At 54.8% G+C, this 24,464-nt stretch overlaps 3 protein-coding genes across 3 annotated transcripts; 1 reads left to right on the forward strand and 2 right to left on the reverse strand.

The window, feature by feature from the left end:
* On the reverse strand, positions 1–1,736 carry C8A04DRAFT_15009 (high-affinity nicotinic acid transporter; the record flags this gene model as incomplete). Its single annotated transcript, XM_062778324.1, has 2 exons — positions 1–1,197; positions 1,265–1,736. Coding segments are annotated over 2 exons (1,669 nt in total), but the record flags the coding sequence as incomplete, so codon positions are not given.
* A 2,536-nt stretch (positions 1,737–4,272) lies between these two features.
* Positions 4,273–6,818, reverse strand: C8A04DRAFT_39948 (uncharacterized protein; the record flags this gene model as incomplete). Its single annotated transcript, XM_062784769.1, has 3 exons — positions 4,273–5,600; positions 5,637–6,562; positions 6,784–6,818. 3 exons carry the CDS (start codon positions 6,816–6,818, stop codon positions 4,273–4,275), a joined length of 2,289 nt encoding a protein of 762 aa, XP_062633719.1.
* Positions 6,819–18,688: 11,870 nt separating this feature from the next.
* Positions 18,689–24,439, forward strand: C8A04DRAFT_39949 (ubiquitin-activating enzyme E1; the record flags this gene model as incomplete). Its single annotated transcript, XM_062784770.1, has 9 exons — positions 18,689–19,080; positions 19,154–21,140; positions 21,194–21,924; positions 22,082–22,163; positions 23,046–23,225; positions 23,301–23,388; positions 23,457–23,677; positions 23,762–24,030; positions 24,169–24,439. The coding sequence occupies 9 exons, from the start codon at positions 18,689–18,691 to the stop codon at positions 24,437–24,439; spliced, it is 4,221 nt and encodes a 1,406-aa protein (XP_062633720.1).
* Between the last annotated feature and the right edge of the window lie 25 nt (positions 24,440–24,464).

The following is a 24,464-nucleotide window of genomic DNA, read 5'->3' on the forward strand; positions in this document are numbered from 1 at the left end:
CCCCCCCCATCGCCCCCGCACAAACCGCCATCCCCCGCGTATAATACGGCCCATCCCTATCGGGGTACAACCTCGTGCCCACCAGCGGTCCGCACTGCCCTACCACCTGCAACAGCGCAAACCCGGCGCCCCTTCTCGCCGCCCCGCGCTGGTTATTCACGCTCCACGCAATCGTCAACACCACCACGCTGAAGAATCCGCTTGCGGCCGGGTACACGGCTAGATACCGCAGCCAACTCCCCGGTTCCAAGCCTAGCGGGCCTTCGGCCAGCGCGAGGACGGTGTACCCCGCAGCGGAGGCGAGAGCGTGGGCGATGAGCCAGGGGCTGCGGACGCGGGAGATGTCGGAGATGTGGGCGGTGAGGAGGACTGTGGCGAAGGCGAGGAGGTAGGGGGGTGCGGAGAGGAGTTGGGCGGTGGAGGGGGAGTGGCCCATCGTGTGTAGGATGGTGGGGAGGAAGACGGGGAGGGAGGAGTAGGCTGTGTTGGTGAGGAAGAAGATGAGGGCTGTTAGCCAGGCGGTGGGGTCGAGGAGGATGGCTAGGGTGGAGGTGAGGGTGGAGGAATCTGGGTCGGAGGCGGAGGAGGAGGAGGAGGTGGTGGTGGTTTTGCTAGAAGGGGATTCGGAAGACTGGAGACGGAGGTAGGCGACTTTCTTTTCTCGCGGTGTTAGGTAGGATGCGGTTTGGGGTGAGTCGGGGATGACGGTCCATGCGATGCCGGCTACCAAGACGGAGGGAAACCCTTCGACGAGAAAGAGTAACCGCCACGGAGCGATGGGACTGTACTCGGCCAGCTTGACAATAACCCACGCCAGCGAGGACGCAAAAGTCGTCGCCAAGGGAGCAGCCGACACAAAAATGGCCGTGCGAAACGCCAACTCGTGGCGCTTGAAGAAAAAGGACAGATAGAACGGCACACCCGTAAAGCCCGCCTCGCCGATGCCCAGCAGCGCGCGCAGGAAGATCAGCATTGGGTAGTTCACGGCCACGGCCTGCAGCGACGCGATCACGCCCCAGGAGAACACCAGCGCGGCCACGTAGATGTGCGCCGGGATGACCCGCCAGAGCAGTGCCATCCATTCGAAGGCGATGTAGGACAGGTAGAAGGCGCCTAGCGACCACTCGTACCACCCTTCGCGGGGCGGGATGGATTGCAGGTCGTCGTCCATGCCGGCCACGCGGGCGTTGCCAATGTCTGGGAGCGTTAGTATTTAAGTCTATCTCAAGCAAACAAGCACAGGATGAAGGAGAAGAAACCATACTTGACCGATCCAAGAAACTAAGCATATACAACAGCGCCATAAACACTACCAGCTTCCGATCAAACTTTCGAACAACCGCCTCCTCTTCCTCGGCGGTATACAACCCCCGACGCCGTCGTCGTCGCGGGGGCGAACGCCCGTCACCTTCATCCTCCGAACCCTCATCATCCTCCTCACCACCCTCCCGATTCCCACCATCACCAGCCCGTCGAAACCCAACCCCGGCTTCTTCATCCTTCTCACTCCGATTCCCTTCCTCGTCGTCGTCGTCTTCATTCCCGTACTCCTCCTCCTCCTCCTCCTCCTCCTCCTCATCCGACCCCGTGTCGGGCGTTAGTCGCCTGCTTCGTCCCCCTTCTATTCGTCCTCCTGCTAGTCCCGGAGATGAAGCGGATGATGATGATGACGAGGGCCATCCGGCAGCGCCGTATGATAGGCCCCGGGAGACGGTGGCGCGGCCGGAGGAGGCCATGGCTGATTTAGAGGCGTTGTATGGTTTCGACCTGGTTCTGGTATGACTGCAGAGGTCGGGGGTGAATGACTTGAGAAGTGAGTAAAGTAGGCGAGTGCTTGTATATCCCGTGTGTAAAAGGCGGTCGAGTCGATAGGCTGTTGTTGGTGGGGTAGTTCCGAGATTGTCAATCTTGAGATGTACCGTGTATGTATGAATGTGCCAAAAGCTGCACAATTCAAAGGCGAACCTGCCAGCCCATCATAGTAGATATGTCTGATTAAACGGCCACTTCAATCTCAACACCTCCCTTTTCACGACTTGTAAATCACAACAGCGCCAGGAAGAGAGAACCCCAAGAAAGAGCCGCCGAAGTCGAAGGGGAATAAAGAGGAGGAAAAAAACCCTCCTCAAAAACCCCCTACACGCAACGCATAAAGACCCTCTCACCAGGTCACCAGAGCACCGGTGTCGGTCGTAGATCAATCAATCAGCCCCGCTCCCCGCTCAACACCCCCAAGTCCTTTCAAGCCAGGTTCAAACAAAAAAAAATACAACAATAGCTAGTTAGCGAGCGAAAAAAAGACCGACATGGATGCTACAGCTCCTGCTGCTGCGTGTTGGTCACCCGGTCTCACGGGAAAGGCGCGGAAATGACAAAAGTCTCCCCATACAGGACACGCTCATCTTGTTCCCCTTTTAGGCGAAGACAGACGGGTGGGTTGCCGGCCATTGCCAGTCCCTGCCAGTCCTTGCCAGTCCTCGCCAGTGCTTGTCACCCTCCCCCCCACCAGTTGACCCAGCGCTTGGCGACAATTGGCCACGCTGCCCGCCTGTCCCGCGCTGCTCAGCTGCTCAGCTGCCCGCTTGCTTCGGGTTCTTGCTGCTTTGGGTATGCCGCAGTAGGTGGAAAGAAAGAAAGAAAGGCGGGAGGATGGGATGATGTTTGGGGAAGGAGTGCACGAGACCTTACTTCTTCAACTTGGATGTTGGATGGCAAGGATGGATTGGAGAAGAATGAAGGGAGGGGGAAGGCCAGGTGACTCTTTTCTCTGACATTTCCAGGGTCCATGGACCCGACAGTGCGGGGAGAAGAGGGAGGGGCCGCATATTCTTTAGGTACTCGGAACCCTGAATTGTATGTACTGGCCCATCCGAACTACCGGCTCGACAGTTTGGGATGAACCTTTCTTGCGGTAGCAGTCAGGTATCAAGGGCAAACAGAGGACAACCAACACCGCCGACAAAAGCACTTCACTTCACCATCAGGAAGCAAGAACCAATCTTCAGCAAACATATAAAAAGCTTCAACTATTGTCTGAACCTGCTACCAATATGACAACATACCCAGTATCCGTATAAACGCACACAAGAGTACACTACCAAAAGCAAGGAATCACCCCACGACGTACCACAGGTCCACCGGAAAGCTTCTCTTTTTCCGTCCCCCCCCTCTTTCACAACCACTCCCTTCGCCCATTCACAAGCTACCTATCAAACACCCCCGACCCGAATCCGATTTACCTTCCAAAACCACATCCATCCCCTCGTTCTGTTCACCCATCCAATCCGGGGAAGGCCACATCCAACATGCCAACAACCCTAACCAGTCGCTACCTCCTACCTCCTCCCATCAAGAAAAGAAAACTGAAAAACAAAACGACAAAGGAACCAAAAAATTATAATAATACCTCCCCAGTCTGGTCTCCTACGGTATCTCGAGAATAAAATGGTAGTAGCGATAGATACAACCACCCTTTCTCAAGACACCACGGGTAGTAACCCAGACATAAGCGGAGGGGCCGGCACAAACGGCCCAAGAAGCGTTCAAAAAGGTTAGAACAAGAACAAGAAAAAATAACTAGTAAAATAAATTGCCTGATCTGGCCCTTGTCTGTCCAAAAATAAAAAAAGAGACATAAGACCTCCCCCCCGCCCCCACTTCAAAGCCCAGGTGGAATGTATACACAGAAAAGAAAAGATCCTAGAACCTTCGAAGGGACGACAGGGGGAGAGGTGATTTGCCCAAGATCAGAGGTATCACCAATGAAGTAAGTGTTTTTGAAAGTCCCAACCCAAAAATAAAAAGGCTCCGCTGCGAATAAACCAGAAAAAGTTACATGGACACGAATAAATGGTTGGCGAGGTGTCAGCGCCCAAGGCGCTCAGTTCATGCATGTTGTAGGCACAAACGTATGTACAATGCAATGCGCGCGGTTCCGGCCCGTCTGCCCACAATGTGGGGTTTTCCGCAAAGACCTTATTACGAAAGCAAGACGGGCCGGGCCGCAACTGACCATCAAGGGGGGGAAAGAGGAGGCGCAGAGGCGGTGTGGTAGAAGGTATCGAAGCACCAAAAGGGGTTCAGCATCTTTCCGCGTCATCTCAAGGCGAAGGTCGGTGAAATGTTTCGGAATATGGCGGTCGATGTGTTCGAATGTGGCCAGAGATGATGATGACGGGAAAGGTGAGAAAACGAAAAAGGGGGTCATAGCCATGACGGATCGGAATCGGGCGGGGGTGTCATCAGGTCGGGGAGGGCAAATCAACCACGGGCTCAGTTCCAGCCAAGCGAGTTGCCAGCTGCAACCGGCGCCGAGATGAACTGCGTGCGTCCCGAGTTGCCCATGCCGCTCCGGCCGCTGCCGTGGCTGTCACGACCGTTGGAAGGGGCCGCGCCGTAGCTGCTCGTGAAGTCGCGGCTGAGCAGAGCACCGCCCATGAGCGCAGGGCTGCCGCGGCCCTGCTCGCCCATCTCGGGCGGGTTGCTAATCGAGCTCGCCCGCCGGTGTCCCTGTTGCTTGCGTTTATACCGACGAGCCACAACGAACATGACCACACCGTACGCCGCAGCCACGGCGACGGCACCAGTGACAATGCCGGCTGTTGTACCCCGCTGCGTGCTGCTCTGCCCGCCTGAGTTGCCGCCGCCGCCACCGCCGGAGCCGAAGGGATCACCGTTGGAGCCCCCAGAACCGTTGCCGTCGCCATTGTTCTCTCCCGAACCGTTGTGAAGCCAATCGGGATAGTCCCCGATCCTGATGGGAATCGCCGGGTTGATCTGCTGCGTCAGGTTGTAGATGAGCTTGTTGGGGCTGTTGTACAACTGCGCGCTGGGCAACTTGATGTCGAGGGAAAGCGCGTCGACCATGCTGACCGGGTATGACACGATCGCGCACGTCGTGATGTAGCCGAGCGAGTTCTGCGTATCCATGGGCACAAGCCGCTTCACCTGTGAAAGATCAATTTTGAAACCGCCGGCCTCGCTCAGCGCGTGCGGTAGGTACTCAAAGATCTGAGCAGCGGCCTTGTTGTCTCCCACCACGAATGGGTACTTGTAGCCCTCCCGGAACCCAATCTGGATAAGCATAGTGTCTTCGGGTGTTGTAGGAACGCCGTTATTTGGCGCAATCGCAGAGGGCAAGTACGACGGAATACCACTGGCCGTGGTCGAGATCGACCCAGTCGTCGATGTTGCTGGGTCAATGATAATTGTAGAGGGAATGAATGGTTTTGTAGGCGAGGCCGTGTACGACGTGAGCGGCGGAATGCTAGTGACTCCATCTTCGGGATCCCTGCTAGTGCTGGAGGTGCGCGTAGACGTGCTGACAGTCGAGGACGAGCTAGTTGTCGTCGTCTTGGGCGGCAACACCGTGCCGTTTCCGCTGAAAGAGATGGTCGTCGAGGTCGTGAAATGCGGCGGTGGGGTGAACGTTGAGTTGTGGCCAGGACCTCCTCCAATACTTGTGGTCGACGAGCGCGGCGGGTCCGAAGAAGTGTTGGTCCCAGTGGCCGTCGCGGTCGAGTTAGATGACACCGTATTGCTCACAGTACCTGTGGCCGTCGTAGTGGTCCCAGTTTCCGTCCCCGTCGTCGTCTCTGTCCCTGTCGTTGTCGCCGTCGCCGTCCCGCTCGAAATACCCGTGCCGGGACCAGAAATTCCATCAGTAGGCTTGACCGTCGTCTCCGTGGAACTAGCGCCCGTGGGGTTGAAAATGCTAGAGATGGCCGAGTCGATGCTACTGAGCATGGAGCTGAGTGAGTCTCCAGATCCAGATGTCATCGATGTGCTCTCCGTGGTCTTCGTGCTTTCCGTGCTTGCTGTGGTCGACGTTGTGGTCACAATACCCGTCGGCGCAATCACAATGGACGACGTAGTCGCGGTCGAGTCCGTCGACTTCTCAGAAGTAGAAATCTTGGTGGTAGCGGACGACTCCTCGGATGTGGACTTCTCGGACGTGGATGAGCCAGTCGACGAAGCCTTTGTTTCGTCCGAAGTTGCCGAGGTAGCGCTAGTTCTGCGAGTCGTGGTGTTGGTCACCGTGCTAGTCGTCGTGCTGCTGTCACCAAAGATCGGAGGGATCGAGATCAAAGTGGGAAGCTCCCAATGAGATGTCGTCGTGCTCGTGGTGCTGTCAGACTCAGAGGTAGAGGTAGAGGTAGAGCTGTCGGTAGTAGAGCTCGACGAGTGAGTCCGGGTCCGCGTCTTAGTTTTGGTCGAAGGAGTCTCCTCAGACGAGCTGTCGTCGGTAGTAGTGCTGCGGTCCGAGGTTGTTGTCGACGAGGTCGAATCGGTAGACTTGTCGCTGGTGGAGCTCTCATCGGAAGTCTTGTCGCTCGTGGTCGAGCTCTCGCTGGACGACTTATCGCTGGTGGTGGAAGTGGTATGGGTTGTCTTGCTGCTGGTTGACGAAGTCGTTTCAGTCGACTTATCGCTCGTCGAGTTGTCGTCATCGGATGTTGTGCTAGTCGATGACGAGGTCTCGCTCGAGGTGTCGTCCTTGGATCCGCCTCGGCTGCTGCTGCTGCTGCTGCTGCTCCTGCTTTCCGAGGAACTCTCGCTCGAACTGTCGCTTGACTCGCTGCTTGACTTGCGGTTGGTGGACGTGAACGGGGTCAAAGTGGCGCCCGATGGCGAAACGTAAACCGTACTGGATACAATAATCGTCGTTACCGGCGTGTCGTTCTTATTCTCGTCCGCGCCTGGCCCGGCCTTCTTCGTGGTCTCCGAAACTGGAGCCGCGGCCCCAGGGGGTGTTACCGCGCGCCTCGTGTCCTCCCGCTTCACCTGTCGCGGGAAGTAGTATCTCGGCCGCGCGCCATCTTGGTTCGCTACCACGGACGAGACCGCCACCAAAGCGGCGGCCAACACCGAGGCCGTCCTCATTCTATCTCACTCTCTGACGAATTAATCGTTTGCCTGAGGGGCCGTCGTAAGCGCGTATAATTTTGAGGCGCAGGTAACCGCCGGTAAAGAGTGGAGGGTTCTTTGAGATTGCCTGTTAGCTCGTGGCCAAGGATGCCATTATTGGGAGCGAAGAGTCACTCACTTGTCAGGAATGTCGTAATGAGTGTACTTGACAAAAAGTAATGAACGAGTGTGTGTGTTCTATCGTCGGCCACCACCGCTGTCAGTACCCAGTATCAACCAGCCTCATCATCAACTCTCCAAAACAGCGTCCCGAGCCTTGATCTTCGGCCGAATCTCCGAGTGTGTACCACCCGAGTCCTCCGCGCCAGCTCAATCGCCCTTCGCCCTCTTCTCTGTTCCTTGCTCTTTCAAGCCCCTCCCCGACTTAGCGCCTCAGCCCGGACTCACAATTGGTGGTGAAAGGAAACTCGGAATGAGATCCTCTAAGCAAAAAGAAATCCAAGCAAAAAAGGCGATTGCGTATCAAATGAGTGGCTTGACGAATAGTCGTCGGATAATATGGTGCTTTCGAGAATTAACGGTGCTTCACCTTCGTGGCGTCTGGAGCTCGCGTTCACGGGTCATGACAGGGCGGGCATCGGGACGAAAATCACGGTCGGCTTTCCGGGGGGAGAGAGAGGTGGTCCTTCTTCCGGGTCGCAAGGTCGCGCAAGATGGTCGGACGACGGTTATGGGGATTGCGTGCGCTCCAATTCGGGGTCGGCAAGGCGGTCGTGAATGGGCCTGATCCGAAAAGGTAGAGCGACGTCGTCGAGGAGAGAAGATCGCCGGAACGGTGGTGGTTGAGAAGTGAAAGGCTGAGGGAAAGGAAAGGGAAGGATTGGCTCCAAGGAGAACGGAACGAACGAAACCACAGCAGACAGAACAGCCCACCTGAAGCGAAGCGGGAGAAACAACACGCAAGGGGCTGGAGGGAAAGGGAAACCACACGGGAAGGCCTTTGGGGCGGAGTCGTTGCAAGGATGCGGATGCCAGACCAGGGCACAACCGACCGAGCAGGAAACAGAGGGTCGCAACGGGGCAGATTGCACCAGCCAGGGCCCGAGGTGGGCACATGCGCGCTTCAGTTGTGCTCGGGGGGTTGCGGCGGGGCTTGATAGATCATGAAGTATCATTTGCTGGGAAACTGGTGATGAGTTACGCCAGGACTAACAGGTCGAAACGGAGCTCCCTTGGCCCAACACCCAGAACCAACACCCCAGGGTAATCCTGGGCAGCGTCTGGCCCTCGAGACTTGGCGGAGGAAAATTGAGCTCGAAATCCAGCAGAACCTGAACACGCCCGTGGGATCAAAGACAACAATACGGCCAACACACCAGTCGCAACGACCAAAAATCGCTTCGGCCAGGCTGGTACTCAATTCTCATCGTCCGCCAGACCCTGTTCCCCTTTTGAGGGGTTCAATGCGCCGGTCGGACGGGTTTTCTCCGATGGCCTCCCTTTGACGGACCGAAAGGAAACGGGGCCCGCAACGGGAGACCAGACGAACTCCCTGAGAACGTGGTGGCTTCCATCATGCCAGGCACGCAACGCTGCCAGGCACCGTCCTCCCAAAGAGGGGCGAAAGGCCTCCCGGCGGCGGGCCCTGAAAATGCAGCGGCATGGCGTTCTCAGGTTCGAGCCAAGGTGGGAAAGCTGGTCGTGCACGGAGGTATGTACTTGTGAAGACTGGGGTTCTTGTGGGAGAAAAACCCCTGCGTCTTCGTACCTGCACTTCGGAGGGTTTGGTGGAGCGACCCACTCGGATTGCGCATCGGGAGCTCCCATGTGGTTGGTTCGAGGGTCGAAAACGGACCCACCCTGTTGTGATATTGCTCAGTTGCGCCATGCAGTGGGTCCTGCACCACGGCAAAAGGATCAAATTTCGGGCTTCGCGAGAGCTCAATTTGCAGCTCTTGTTTCCTTTCGATCTTTCCACCCCGCGCTAATTTTTGTCGCTCACAACAAACATGATTCGTGACTTGTGAGACAATGATAAGGTTGAAGAACTGCAGGCGTTAACAACAAAGAGGGATTCCCTTCCCCACAAACCGGACGGCGGTGATCACCATTTTTCGGACCACGGCGGCCCTCGATGAGTGCGGGCCCAATTCTACCGTTGCTGCGAACCGCCAAGATTACACGGCGCGACCAAGCCATCGTATTTTTTCCGGGAAGGCAGTGGGCAAGCTGCAGTTGTTTGCGTTCTACCCCATCGTTAGTGGGACCATCCCCCGAGAGACTGCGCGTCCTGCGTAACGTTGAGCCAACCTCTTCGCCGTGCCGGAACTGGATCTGCTGTCATCGCCATTGTCGCCTCGAGAGCTTGGCGAGAATAAGATGGTGGTATGGTGGTGGGCTGATGCAGACAGTGGTTGTGCTCAGCGCCAGTATCCTGCAGGCAAAGGTTCGTCATCTCCTCGATCGCTCAATCTGGAATGGGTCCGGGCTGCACGAAAGAGGGGTCCCAATCATCGGGGGGAAGAGCGCGCACCCCGGGCCGCGTGGTCCAGAGGAGCGAGGAGCCAGGAAGCAACCAAATATTAACTGGGCAATGCGGTTTTATCAACCAAGCAAAAGCCATATTAATTTAAAGCAGTCTTGAATCCCATACTGCATACTGCTCCGGTTATCGCCCGGGGCTTCTGGTAAGCCGTTCAACCCGGGCAGTTCGGCCGCAGGACCAATTGATCTGGATGTTTCTGTCGGCAAAGGAGCCGAGAACAGAGACAGGGCAGCCATGCCGTCGCGTCAAAACGGCCAGCCCAAACGGAGGGCCGGGGCTTGACGTTCGTCCACGGGCTGGCTCAACTTCCCCAGACCCGACCGACCACAGCGAGGCCGAGAGAACACGTGCTGGTAACCTCCAAGCCGGCCCCAAGGGCCAAAAATGTACAAGAGACCGCCGTATTCGGACGGCACAGCAGTTCGGAGCCCCGTTGCACCAATTCCAACTCTCCGTAGAACCGGGCGATGCAGCTCTGAGAATTCCACATCTGGATCCGCTGCCAACTTGCGGGTTGTTGCCTGCACCAATCTTTGAAACTTCGACACCGAGAGGCTTGAGTCCTTGTGGAGCTACCGTTTGTCGTTTGCGGTTCGGTTGTCGTTCTTGTTGTTGTTGTTCCTGCTGTGTCTCACTCAGAACCAACAACCGCGCCGCCAATAAGTCGAGTCGGCGCCTCTTCGCGCTGTGTCTTGCCTTTCAGAGCTTGTGCCGCTCACAGCCTCCACCAAACCCAGCGCCCATCACCCGCGCCGATCGCAAAATGCCGTCATTCCCGATCCGCGGATCCCAAGCCCTGGAAACACCCAAGACAAGCGGTTGTTTTGGCGTCAAACCGCTCCACCTCTCAGGTCTTACCATCGCAGCCCGACAGGGCGGGAGAGAGCCAGCACTGAATTGTGAAAGACAGCGTAGCGTTAGTGGAGAGCCTGTGCTCAGCTCTTGCCAAGAGAACGCCGAGGAAGGAAGGATTTTCGACTCTCGAGCCCGCTCTTCGCCGCAAACCTACGGAATACACCTAAGAGGATACCCGGGTCCGTGTAGGAACGAGATTTTGGAGCAAGAGAATGATACACAGAACAGCTTATCCGTGCCTCACCCGCCAAAACCGACTGCCGGATGATCTTTCGTTCGTGTCCCCTTATACTGTATCCGTGCACGCCGATGAGAATGATCCCAGCAAAATCACCTATCAACATCCAGATCGATCTTGCTACGCCGCGAGGCACGAGATCAACTCCCTTTTTGTCAGTCCAACCCCCAACAACCACCGTGGAGGCAAAACCGTCCGCTCTCAGTGAGAGACAGAAGAAGGCCTAGAAAGTTTTTATTTAGCAGTCAGGGGTCGGTGTCTCACTCCACCGAGCTGCTTCCGAGGTTCTGTTGGTCGAGAGATGTGTGATCCATCGCCACGGGTTGAGCCGCAGCAAATATCACCAACAGACCGCCGCGATGGCGAACTCGGTGAACGGCATCTTTCGGGCGGGAAAGAGAAGCCGGCTCGGCGGGAAAATGTCCGTGCCGGCTGGTTGGCTTGATGAACCTGCTCCCGGCGAATCTATCTATACATGCCTTCCATTTTTCCGTGGTAATTTTTCAGCCGGCTCACACCCAGCAGTTGTCAACAACATGCACAAGATCTAATCCCGCCGCTCATCACAGTCTCACACCTACCTAAACCAACATCCTAAACCAACATCCTAAACCAACATCCCAAAACGTGCCTCGCCCGCCACCTCCACTTCCTCCCCCGAAGCCTAGGCCTAACAGACAACGACTCTTCAACTCGCTCGCTACTTCCAGCCCACAAGGACCAAGAGTGCGGCGTGGGTGGAAAGTTCCCCGTGCCGTTGCCGCAAAGACAGACGGCACAGACCGCTGCGCAACCCCCTCCGCTTCAAATAACGCCCCCAACGCCAACTTCAGCCTCACCGCAACCTGTAACAAAGCCGTTCCGTGATCCGCCCCCCACCATTTCGCTCTTTTCTACTCTTATTTTACCAAGTGTTCGCTCCTCGAACTAGCCTTCTTCTCTTTCTGGAAAACGCCACGGGGCCAAAAGAGACGACAGGGGCTAAAAGGTTAGTGAGTGTTTCAGGCTTGACAACGCCTTGCCGTTCACGGCCACTGCAGTCTTGGGCTCTTTTTCATCATCGCCGTTCCCGCCTCTGCGAAGGGGAAAAGCAACGTAAAAAAGGCATGCGAAATGTCTGTGCCTGCTCCGAAATGTGTGGCCGAGGGCACCTAGTGTAATTGCTAAATCCGCGAGCTCAGTTTTACCCTGCCCGTTGATGCGCTTTTCCTCGTCATGTTTTTCGTCCACAAGCTAGAGTTGAAGTAAGCAAACGGCCAAAGGTTATAAACAAGCCTTTATGGGTAGGCCGGCTGTCAAGGACAACATGCATGAAATAGACCGGAATTCCGAGTGTTTCGCACATGTTGTTTCTCCGGCTGTTTCTTTGAGCGCTAATTGATCCCGTGTTGTTTCTCTTGTTTCGAAACAACTCCTTTTTGTGTTTCACGCTTCTACCTCTTCTCAATGCCGCAAACACATTGCCCCTGGCAAAACAGAATAAAAATTAGCCGAACGAAAAGAAAATAGAATGCAAAAGCTAAAGAATGAAGGGGAAAGTGAAAGTGGAAGGAAAATCGATAATTGGCCTGGGGTAAGCCAAAGTTTTAATATAAAAAGAAATAAAAAAGGAGATAAATAACTCCCACAGTTTCCGAGTAAGAAGTCGTTTCCAAACGCTTCACCATACCCAAACGAGAGAAAAGATATTGAGAATTACAGCGTTAACTTACCATTCCTTCTATCCTCATTATAATCCGTTTCAGAACATCGGGTGTCACCTTTACGCTCAACGCGGTCTACCCCCTTACCCAACTAAGGGACATTCTACCTGGTTCTCAACCTTTATATTCAAGAACTGGACGAGAACCGTCATACAAACCATCTTTATAGATCCATCAAGGTCTCAATATTTCGTGAACTAACTTTTAGAAATCAAGGACCCTTATATCCGGCCGAGCATGGATGGTATGTTGACGAGGTCGGCGCTCTTCTAACCGGGTGCCGTGAGGACTTGAAGGTGCTGGATTCTCGTCAAGGATTGGGTGATTGTCGCCTGTCATCACTTTGATAGCACTAATAACCGTCATCTGAGGCATATTAAAGCAAAGAGGTATCCGACCAGTTGCGACACTTCTAATCAGACTGGATTATGTATTCCACCCACGACTATGACAAATCATCACCTAGGAAGCCTCCGAATCTTAAAATCTCACAAGCAGGGGCTTTTCTCACGCTACCTCTCTTCTGCAAGTAGTGTATCGTGTTCACTGAGAACATGACAAACTGGTTGTCTCCCCGTGGGTGGATGGGAGAACGAACGAATCCTCGGTCTTGATACCCTGGGTCTGGTCAACCAAAACACCTATCTCGGGCTGGCTCGGGGAAAACGGCTAGTTGGCCCATAAGTGACATGGCGGCAATGGCGGTTATCCTGTGTCTTCAGCCCCATGCCCGGGGCCCAGCAAGCGTACGGTAACTCGGGCTAGACCCGGCCTTGTTTCGCGAACTTGCTTTTTGAGACGAGAGTCTCAAGAACTCCAAAGGTCGTTAGAGCTCGCCCCCGAGCCCTCGTCCCTTACCCCCGTGACCCCTATGTAGGTGACAGCACCATAGGCCGGTGTTCGGCCTTTGTTAAACTCCTCTCTCAACGCAGATCAAGGACGATGATTCGTGAGCCGAGAAACCATCTCCGCAATGCATGCTCCAGCAAAACGATGACCCCACAAGACAAGATGCTCTGTTAGTCTCACGTCGGCCGAAAGTTGTCGGGAATCACGGGCGTTACTGTGTGAAAGACGATGCATATGGGGCTTACCGAGGCTTCCCGCACATATGTGCGTCTCCAGAACGCGGGATGGATAAAAAAAGGGGGGGGGGGGAGCTGGGGTCCCGAGCAGATGTGCATGGAACGCCGAAATCCCATGTCCGCTTTTGGAGTTAGGTATTGCAGTCACAGGCTGGGCCGACTGAGTACCCGTTGAACCCGATCTCGCCGGCAGGATCTTAGTTCGCACGACGGGTCGTCGGATCCGTGAAACCTCTGATGGTCACCCATTTGGGCGGCTCCACGTGTCTCCCAGTCATGTCCCACGGCGATCTCGATGCCGCGAGAGCCCGATACTCCTGTCCCGGCTTTATGTAGTTACCCGCCGCCTCGATTCCAGCGCTACCGCCAGCAAAGATGGGGAAGAGCCACGAAGCAACTGGTTGTGGGGAGTCGTCCAAGGCGGCTTTAGGGTCGTTGGGCAGACGTTAGCGGAGATAATCATCAGTGCAGTAGCGTGTCCTAAACATTGGGGCATGTGAGTCGTGAATCCGAGAAAAGCCGTCTGAGTTAGGAACCCCCTCAAAGTGCCGAGACAGGATGTTCCGGTTCAAAAAAGACCTTGCCATACTCAAGATGGGGTCACCGTAGTGTAATTTGGCGCGTTCTGCGGGTGGGATAAGACAAGGCCAAGAACTAAAAGTTGCGCAGATCAAGACATCATATGCCATCGCCCGTGCTGAACCCTTGCACTCAAGGCGGGACTGGGTTTCTTCATGCCAAGGGGAAGGGCAACATATGTCTCGTTTGTCAGACGCCTTCTCTGTGTCAGCTTTGACGGCAGATATCCGGCCCGCTTTTCCCTGTGCTCTAGCCTGGAGCGTCTCGTCTCGGGCGTCTGTTTAGTCGGGAACTGCCTGCCCCCTAAAGACATGGTCGTGACGAGGCGACTAGCCTCGATAACTGCGCGGTTTATCACGGCGCCGAAAGCAAAAGCAAACAACGACGCCGTTGAATACGCCCCCGCCGCACGAGGTCAACTAATCCATCGGGCGGCCACACAACGACTAGCGTGGGTAGATTCAGGGGGTTGCTAACGCGCCGGTTCCCCTCCTCCCACCCAGGTCATGAACATTGAGTGGTTGCGAACTCGTGGGCTAGCCACGGAGATAGCGTGGCGAAAAGGGTGGCATCGACCTGTGAATGAAAGTCAACGCATTTCATCCCAAACTAGGACCGCCGGTTCGCTCATCCACGCCCAACCACGCGCGCTCTGCTGCACCTCATCTTCGATACCCGTCGGTTGGCAACCGCATGTTTGCTCCCATCGTCCATGTGCAACGCGGGTAACGGACACGGTGCGCTGGTGGATATGATCACCAGCGCATGCATTAGTTAACTGCGGATCGGAGTCGTCAGATTTGCAGATCTGCCCGCACCGATGCTAGTCACAGACTGCTTCGGATTCGGGCATCTCTCCGGCGATGGCCAAAGGTCAACCTGAGCCGGCACCGGCCAGGAAAGCTCACCAATGGTATGAGGTTGAGAGCGCCCTTCAACGGCATCCACACACCTCCAGGCCCACAAGACAGCCGTACTCTAAAAATGTAAAACCGCATGTGATGGGCAGGCGTGTGGACGGAGGACGTCGTGAAGGGCGGGGCACGACGATGCGTGCCCAAGAACCGGAAAAAATTAATAATAGGGCAGTTCAGCCAACGGTTCGGCGGCAGAAGCGGGGCAAGTATGGGTAAGGCGTATCTCTCTTTTAATCAGTCTCAATTGTTGAACAATAATGTCTTGGTCTCCTAGTTCGCCCGTTGTATGGATGTCCCAGAAAGACCCTCCGATGGCCAGCCTGCGGCCGCATCATGGGCGGAGTACATACATAACTCGTGCATGCAACCTTCTTGGTAGACCGCCGGAATCCCGTTAGACTATTGGTCCCGGGAACGATGATCGCGCTGGCAGGATGCAAGATGCAGCAGTCGATTTGTGCAGGAGGAAAAACTGGACGAGTGAGTGATGAAGAAAAAACGAGAGGGGTGGATGCCCAAACCCGAATAGCCCGAACCCGGCAACCCACCCCACGGTACCTACCTCAGCCCCGCGCGAAATGCTTGCCTGCCAAACCACACACATGGATACACTCGAACTAACAGATAACCTGGAAATATCGAGGTACACATAAGGAAAGTTAACCGGGACCGGTGTCATTTTGTGTAAGATGGCTGTGGACGAGCCCAAGGCCATTTAAAAAATCGTTCGTTCTTTCCTTCCAAACTCTCTAGCACAAGGTGTCGATGAGTCTTTCCTTCCTGGTTAGTAGGTATACCCGACTCAAATGTGCAGCCGAAACTTACTAAGGAAGGTACCCCAGACATGACAGATCCATCTGGCCCGCCGTGGAGCGTGATCTGCGCGGGAAGGCAGGGACTTGCTACCGTCCCCCTTTTCTCCCAGTGTGTGGGTGCCTCGGCTTGCGGGATGTATCCCACAAGGTACCTCCCGCGGCAAGCTGCGTGGCCCAAAAACAAAATACCTCTGTTTCGCCCACAACCCACCGTGACGATGCTCTGGTTGGAGGGATGATGCCCGATGTAGAGATGCCCCAGGCCACTGTGATAGAGCAGATCGTGGAGCAATAGAATACATACGGCCGCTTGGGTCCCGTCCCTCCCGTCCACCAGGCACATATATATATATCTGTTCGCCCGCCAAGTTGACCCGATGTTCGCTCTCCTTGTATCCGTTCTCCCGAGTCACCCCACAGTAATTATTTACACCGATATCCTCACTCGCCGCTTCCCGCCGGAGATTTGTTCAGCTTCGCCACAGCGGGCTCAAAGGGGGCAAGAAGGCCCCAACGATCAAGCACGGGCTCTCCGAGACCAACCACCGCGCCTGTCTCTCTTAGAAAATTCTCAAGGGCCACGAACATCCTACCGTCCTCTGTCCCACTTACACAAACCATGGGCGTAACACGGACGACCCGCGTTACTGGTACCGGGCCGCAACCAGTGACGGGCCAAACGGTCACTGTCGTGTTTACCGGCTGGCTGAAAGACACGTCGAAGCCAGAAAACAAGGGGGACGAGTATGTGTCAGCCAGACCGGCGAGCTTGATGGCCTTTTGACCTGATATCCGTTGCTAGCTGGGCGCAAATGACTGACATACAACCCCTTTTAGATTCGACTCATCCGAGTTTGAAGCCGAGGTTGGCGCCGGGAAGCATATCAAAGGTAGGAAATAATCCCACCTTCCGACCCCCCCCTCCCCCTACCTAGTGGGAGGCAAGGAGAATGTCCAGCAGGGAGTATTAACTGGTTACCCTCCTAGGCTTCGAAGAAGCTCTTTTCGAGATGAGAGAAGGCGAGCACGCAACACTTGATATCACGAGGTAGGGCCCTTGTTTTGCCCCCCCATGAGTTGTAGAAAGGAATGCTGATTCTTTCTTCGCACGTAGTGATTATGGCTACGGGGAAATGTATAACCACCATCACGTCCATAAAAATGGTCATCCGGGGGCCCTGAAGTCCTGAACTGACCACGCTGTATGATAGGGGTTTCCACGGCCATATCCCTCCGAACGCGGACTTAATTTTGTGGGTGGATTCCTCAGGCTCGCTCTCAGTTGTTGTGTAGCTCTCTAACAGGTTCGGCAGCGACGTACATCTCGTGAGAATTCATTAACATGTTCTGGGTGTTTGTGGGGGGTTGTGGGGGGGAGGGATATTGGCATTATGTTTGCCCCGTATTTTGTCTTGACTAAGGACATGTACACGTGTTGGGCGTTGGTGGAAGAAAATCCTTCGATCATCTCTCCTTTTTTCCGTTCCCTTTCCAGTCAAAAGCCAGAGTAAACGCGCAAGCATGCTTTGATCACTAAATTCTGAGACATTTCCACTCACCCAGGGGGTCAAGGCCCAGGCTGGGCATTCAAGTAGACTACCCCTCGCAGCGGCTGCCGCGGCCGCCGGAACCGCAATACTGTCTGTGTATGCAGCGTCTGTCTCAGTCTTGCTGAGAAGCGCCAGTTGGGTGTTAATTACCCCCACGATCACGGAGACGGGCGTGGTCCCGCAACGTCCCCTATTTCAGCCTTTCGTCACATCAACAACCAGTCCCAAGCGGACCATACCCGCGGTGTCAGACCCATCTGACACTGCCATCCCAAAATGCACCCCATTCGGCTGAGTTCCGGGCCACAACCCGTCTGTCCTGATCTTAAAAGCCTCACCCTTTGTTCCTTTGGCCGCTGAGTTGATACGTAGACGAAAAACATGTCACCCCGCGTGTATGATTAATGGGGCAGCGTCGTGTACAAAACGGCCCAAGATGTGTCAGGGGATGAAGCTGGGACAGGAACAATGGCGGGTCCTGGACAGGATATCTCCCGACACGGAGGTCCGCAAAAGAACGATTTGTCAAACCATCGCCACAATAATCGGGCAGACCAGGACACCCGAAACCCTTGAATGGTGGGGAGCTAGATTGTTGTTTGACTTCGCCAGGCGTTGTCCATTTGGCCTGAGCCCTGCCCGCTTTGGCAGTAGAAGTCGCCAAGTGTAATTCGGCCTTATTGACATCCAGATGAACGGGCTGTGTAAAAATTGCTGAAAAGATTGAGGAGTGATTACTATTTAAAACTAACAGCTTGTTTTACCATCCGGGTTACTGAAAGGGTAAGAGGAGGCTAGGGAAGGCTTAAAGTAAAGTAAGAATCGAGGAGTGGTGCCGTATCAAACGTAACGACGGCATGTAGAGGAGGCAAGAATGTGAGTAATTGAAGAAAACAAACCTGACGTCCATCGAAGGCCCCGAAAATTACCCGAACCGATGAGCCCGTGAAGAATTGGTGCCATCCCGCAGTAACCGTCCGAATTTAAGTCGGGGATAGTGATAAAATGGGTTTGGATACTACTGTATTGGGTTAGCTGCAAAATATTTAAGTATGCTACCGAGTACCCCACCCTGCGCAGCGTCACCACCCCGCAGGCCGCCAGCAGCGGGGCTGTGGTGGTGCCTGCCTTGCACTTTGACATCCAACCTTCTTCCTGCGCCTTCCACACCAATCCTGATTACCAAACACCAAACAACAACAAACCGCAAGCCTTCTTTTCTTTCTTCTCTCGTTACATCCAACAACATATCGTCAAGCTGGGGAAGCGCAAAGTATCCGACGGGGATTTGGCCATTTCCCTCAAACGAACCATGACTGTGAGTTACTAGCCTGCTAATCTTGTTTACACTTTCCGAGAGGTCGATCTCCGAGGATTTCGAAACCGGCGCTGCGTCACAGCATCTTCGGTAAACCTGCTTCGTGCATTCGACGGCGGCCTCTTGGCTCAAGCACTCCCTAGACACCTCTTTCATTTGCCATCTCCCACAACGATAGTCCAACGACGGAGATCTTGGCTGGCGACAACTCTAACGATGTTTTTACAGGACAAAAAGCAGCCCGGCGAGGTCGACCTCGTCACCCGCATGCAGGTGGATGAGTCCGTCGTGGGAACAACCGAGATCGATGAGTCTCTCTATAGCCGACAGCTCTACGTGCTTGGTCACGAGGCCATGAAGCGCATGAGCGCCTCGAACGTGTTGATTGTTGGCCTTAAGGGCCTCGGTGTCGAGATCGCAAAAAACATCGCTCTTGCCGGTGTCAAGAGCCTTACCCTCCACGACCCGGCGCCGGCCGCCATCGCGGATCTTTCCTCCCAGTTCTTCCTCCGCGCCGAGGATGTAGGCAAGCCGCGCGACCGGACCACTGCCCCCCGGGTTGCCGAGTTGAACGCTTACACCCCCGTGCGCGTCCACGAGTCAGCAAGGTATGTCTCCATTTCACCGTGACTATATTTGCTCCGGATATGGGCGAGAGCTAATGGATGCGTTTGGGTACAGCCTCGACGAAAACCTCGCCCAGTTTGATCAATTTCAAGTTGTTGTCCTCACAAATACCCCTCTCCACACCCAGAAAACGGTTGGCGACTATTGCCACCAGAAGGGCATCTATTTTGTGGTGGCAGACACTTTCGGTCTTTTTGGCTCTGTGTTTTGCGATTTCGGCGAGAACTTCACCATCATCGACCCGACTGGCGAGAACCCTTTGAACGGTATCGTGGCCGGGATCGACGACACAGGACTGGTTTCAGCCCTCGACGAAACACGGCACGGGCTGGAAGATGGCGACTACGTCACATTCACAGAAGTTGAGGGGATGGAGGGACTTAACGGTTGCGAGCCGCGGAAGGTGACAGTCAAGGGGCCCTACACATTCTCGATCGGTGATGTGTCCGGTCTTGGCCAATACAAGAGGGGTGGTCTCTATCAACAAGTCAAGATGCCCAAGTTTGTGGACTTCAAGGGCATTACTGAAGCGTTGAAAGACCCCGAGTTTGTCATCTCCGATTTCGCCAAGTTCGACCGACCTCAGCAGTTGCATATTGGTATCCAAGCGCTGCACGCTTTCGCTCAAACCCACGGGCGTCTCCCGCGGCCTCTGAATGACGAGGATGCGACCGTCATCTTCCACTCGGCGAAGGGTTTTGCGCAGTCGGAGGGTATCGAGGTGGAGTTCGATGAGAAGCTACTCAAGGAGCTCAGTTACCAGGCAACGGGCGATCTCAGCCCGATGGCGGCACTCTTTGGTGGCCTCACTGCCCAGGAGGTGCTCAAGGCCGTATCGGGCAAGTTCCATCCCGTCAAGCAGTTCCTGTACTTCGACTCTCTGGAGTCCCTCCCGGCCGGGTCTACCCGATCTGAGGAGCTCTGCAAGCCCAGTGGTTCCCGTTACGATGGCCAAATCGCTGTTTTTGGTCGCGAGTTCCAGGACAAGATTGCAAACATCAACCAATTCCTTGTCGGTGCTGGGGCCATTGGCTGTGAAATGCTCAAGAACTGGGCGATGATTGGCCTCGGAACCGGCGAAAAGGGCAAAATCACAGTGACCGACATGGACTCGATTGAAAAGAGCAACCTGAACAGGCAGTTCCTATTCCGACCCAAGGATGTCGGCCAGATGAAGAGCGAGTGCGCTGCTAGAGCCGCACAGGTCATGAATCCCGAACTTGAAGGCCACATCGTCACGCTGAAGGATCGCGTCGGCGCCGATACGGAGCATATCTTCAACGAGGACTTTTGGAATGGGTTGGATGGTGTCACCAATGCGCTAGACAACGTCGAGGCGAGGACGTACGTGGATCGGCGTTGTGTCTTCTTCCACAAGCCATTGCTGGAAAGTGGTACTTTGGGCACGAAGGGCAACACGCAAGTGGTCCTCCCCTTGCTTACGGAGTCCTACTCCTCGTCGCAGGACCCTCCGGAGCAGTCGTTCCCCATGTGCACGCTGCGGAGTTTCCCCAACAGGATCGAGCACACCATTGCGTGGGCCCGTGAGCTATTTGAGACCTCATTCGTGAAGCCGGCCGAGACGGCAAATCTCTACCTCACACAACCTAACTACTTGGAGACGACGCTGAAGCAGGGCGGAAACGAGAAGGCGACGCTTGAGACGCTTGTCGACTACCTTAAGAACGAGCGGGCTCTCACGTTTGAGGACTGCGTTCAGTGGGCTCGCACGCTGTTTGAGAAGCAGTACAACAACGCGATCCAGCAACTGCTTTACAATTTCCCCAAAGATTCCACCTCCTCAACGGGCACCCCGTTCTGGTCGGGACCGAAGCGGGCCCCCGACCCGCTCAAGTTCGATGCTGGGAACAAGACACACTTTTCGTTCGTCGAGGCGGCAACGAATCTACACGCCTTCAACTACAACATCAACCTCAAGGGCAAGACGAGGCAAGACTACATCCAGGCCCTGGATTCGATGATCATTCCGGATTTCTCGCCAGACGCCAGTGTCAAGATCCAGGCGGATGACAAAGACCCGGTAAGCTGGTTCTAGCAGAGAAATTTTCAACCTGACTAATTAACGCGATGTAGGACCCGAACGCTGGTGCTGCGGCCTTTGATGATGAGTCCGAACTTAGGAACCTTGTCAACAGCCTGCCGGATCCTAAGACACTGGCTGGCTTCAAGTTGACGCCGGTGGATTTTGAGAAGGACGATGACACCAACTACCATATCGACTTCATCACAGCCGCAAGCAACCTGCGCGCCGAGAACTACAAGATTGAGCAAGCGGACCGACACAAAACGAAATTCATTGCCGGAAAGATTATCCCGGCGATTGCGACGACCACCGCGCTCGTGACGGGCCTGGTCGTTTTAGAGCTGTTCAAGATCATCGACGGGAAGACCGACATTGAACAGTTCAAGAACGGATTCATCAACCTAGCGCTACCCTTCTTCGGTTTCAGCGAGCCCATCGCCAGCCCCAAGGTGGAGTATGAAGGGCCCAACGGCAAGGTGACGCTGGATAAGATTTGGGATCGGTTTGAGATCGGAAACGTCACGCTGCAAGAACTGATCGACGACTTTGAGAAGCGTGGGTTGACAATTGCCATGCTGAGCTCTGGTGTCAGCCTCTTGTTCGCATCCTTCTTCCCTCCGGCAAAGCAAAAGGACAAGTTTGGCATGAAGCTCAGCGAGCTGGTGGAGGCGGTCACGAAGAAGCCAATCCCTCCGCACTTGACGGAGCTCATTTTTGAGGTGGTCACGGAGGATGCCAAAGGCGAAGACGTGGAGGTGCCGTACATCAAGGCCAAGATCCGGTAAATGTTAATGCGGGGGGGGGGGGGGGAGACAGAGATACGGACGAAATTGAGTGTACAACTGTAGATTGCCTGACGAGGCCTTGCTAGGAAATAGACATTGCGTATGTTACATTTCGCCCTGTTAGCCGCTAACCTGAATGTTACGGAGACATAGTGAGCACGATATGATCCGCTTGATCGGCCATGTCTCCTGTTTCCCTAGCTTATTGGTCCCTTACTCATCAACCGCTAGGGAGGTACGTGTGCGGAGTTTGGGGACTGGAACCGTGAAATTACGTCACCATTTGTCAGTTTTTGTTGAGACATGAACGGTACATACGGGACTTCACTACGAAGGCGATGCACGCCATCGAAGGTTATCAGCGGCGGTTTGGGGGACTTGGAGACGCCTGTTCATCTAATACGTCTTTCCGTCGACTATGTAGCTACAATGTAAGCTTTGGCATGGTGCATGTCAGTCCTGACATACCGCGGTTACCCTAGTCAAAGTGCAGTAGCAGATGCAGGGGCTTACCAAGCATCCACACAGGCTAAACCAGTGACGACTAACAACTGACAGATCCAAGTCGTGAAAGTGGCCGAGGCTTTTCGTTCAGCACAACTGGGCAATCAGTCTGATCTGATTCAGCTGGTTTCTACTATGTGTTTCCGCATTTTCATGCACCCCTCCAGGACTCCCCACACGCACCCGTACATAATATATGAGACGTGCATTACGCAGCAAGCTCGAATTCCGCATCCGGTAACTCGCAGCGGTTCTAGTCTAGCTTAAAACCCCTCCTCTATCACGACCATCCACCTACTTATCACCTCACCACCACCATCTCTTAATCATCCAACCTCGGGCGTTTATTCTTGATGAGCTTAAGAACTGGCATCCGCCGACTTGGAAACAGCATCTCGCCACACTTATTCACGAAAAGATTTGCTTGTCGACAGTCCCGGAGTTTTACTTCGTCTCTCAAGCCTCTCACCCTGAATCGATTCTTGAATCAGCCAAATAATTTGGGGGTTAGATACCTTGCAACCATGGTAAGTGGTGACTGTGTTGGGCCTAAAATGATACGTGTGGTACATATGAACTAACTCTCACCCCCTTCTCTTCCTCCCTACGCCAGGCTACCAAGGATAACGCTTCTGGCACCAAAATCACCGACTGGGTCCTGCCTAGTGATAAGTCTGGCGAGTTCAAGCGCCAGCAGAGCTCATTCCGTAACTGGATTTCACGCGAAGCCGGGGCCGAATTCCCGCCGGAGAAGGGCAGGTATCACCTGTTTGTGAGCTTTGCTTGCCCGTGGGTGAGTAGCTCCCCTGTTTTCAGTCCCCCTCTCTTCCTAGCGGTGTGGCTTATAATTAGAGACTAATGGGAACAGGCTACCCGGACGTTGATTGCGCGCAAGCTCAAGGGTCTGGAGGATGTCATCTCCTTCTCCGCCGTGCATTGGCATATGTCTTCCAAGGGTAAAGTAACACCCGCTCAGTTCACACCCTTGCCTTCCCCTACGTACTAATACGGCCGGGTTTTCCAGGCTGGCGCTTCCCCACGGCTGAAGACACCGATGCTGCGGGTGAGAATGTGATCCCGGATCCGCTCGAGGGCCATGAGAGCTTCACCCACCTGCGTGACGTCTACTTCCAGGTGAACCCCTCGTATGAGGGCCGCTTCACCGTGCCCGTGCTGTACGATAAAAAGACTAAGACTATTGTCAACAACGAGAGCAGTGAGATTCTGCGCATGTTTGGTACTGAGGTCTGTAGGCTCCGTTTTGCTCCCCCTCTCCCTCACCCTTACCAGAGTGAGGATCTTGGGGATTTAACGGCTAACCTAAAACAGTTCAACGACCTCATCGACGAAAAGTACCGCCAAATTGAGTTCTACCCAGAGGCCCTTCGCAAGCAGATCGACGAGACGCACGAGTGGCAGTACGACAAGATCAACAACGGCGTGTACAAGTCTGGGTTTGCTACGACCCAGGAGGCATATGAGCGTAATGTAACTGCTCTGTTCGAAGCGCTGGATCATGCCGAGGAGCATTTGAAGAAGACGGCCCACGAGGGCCCGTTCTGGTTTGGCCAGACTATTACGGAGGTGGATATTCGCTTGTGAGTTTTCCGCAGTTGTTTTGCTTTTCAGCCTCAGCCAGTACTAACCATGTTACCTACTAATAGGTTCGTGACCATCATCCGGTTTGACGTAAGTTTCCCTCGAGCTCCTTCTACCCCGCATATTTCGAGAACCAGCCCTCAGCTAACTTTCCCACAGCCCGTCTACGTCCAACACTTCAAGTGCAACATCCGCGACATCCGCTCCGGCTACCCAGCCATCCACCATTGGCTGCGGCACCTGTACTGGAACATCCCGGCCTTCCACGACACCAACAACTTCCTGCACATCAAGAACCACTACACCAAGTCGCACACCCAGATCAACCCGTATTCCATCACCCCTCTCGGACCGCTCCCGGATATCTTGCCGCTGGACGAGGAAGTGCGTGCGGTGGCTCAAAAGTAGGGTGGCTGAGCGCAAACTGGGAGGA

Source organism: Dichotomopilus funicola (assembly GCF_033296635.1).
Source record: "Dichotomopilus funicola strain CBS 141.50 unplaced genomic scaffold C8A04scaffold_80, whole genome shotgun sequence".
Lineage (NCBI taxonomy): Eukaryota > Fungi > Ascomycota > Sordariomycetes > Sordariales > Chaetomiaceae > Dichotomopilus > Dichotomopilus funicola.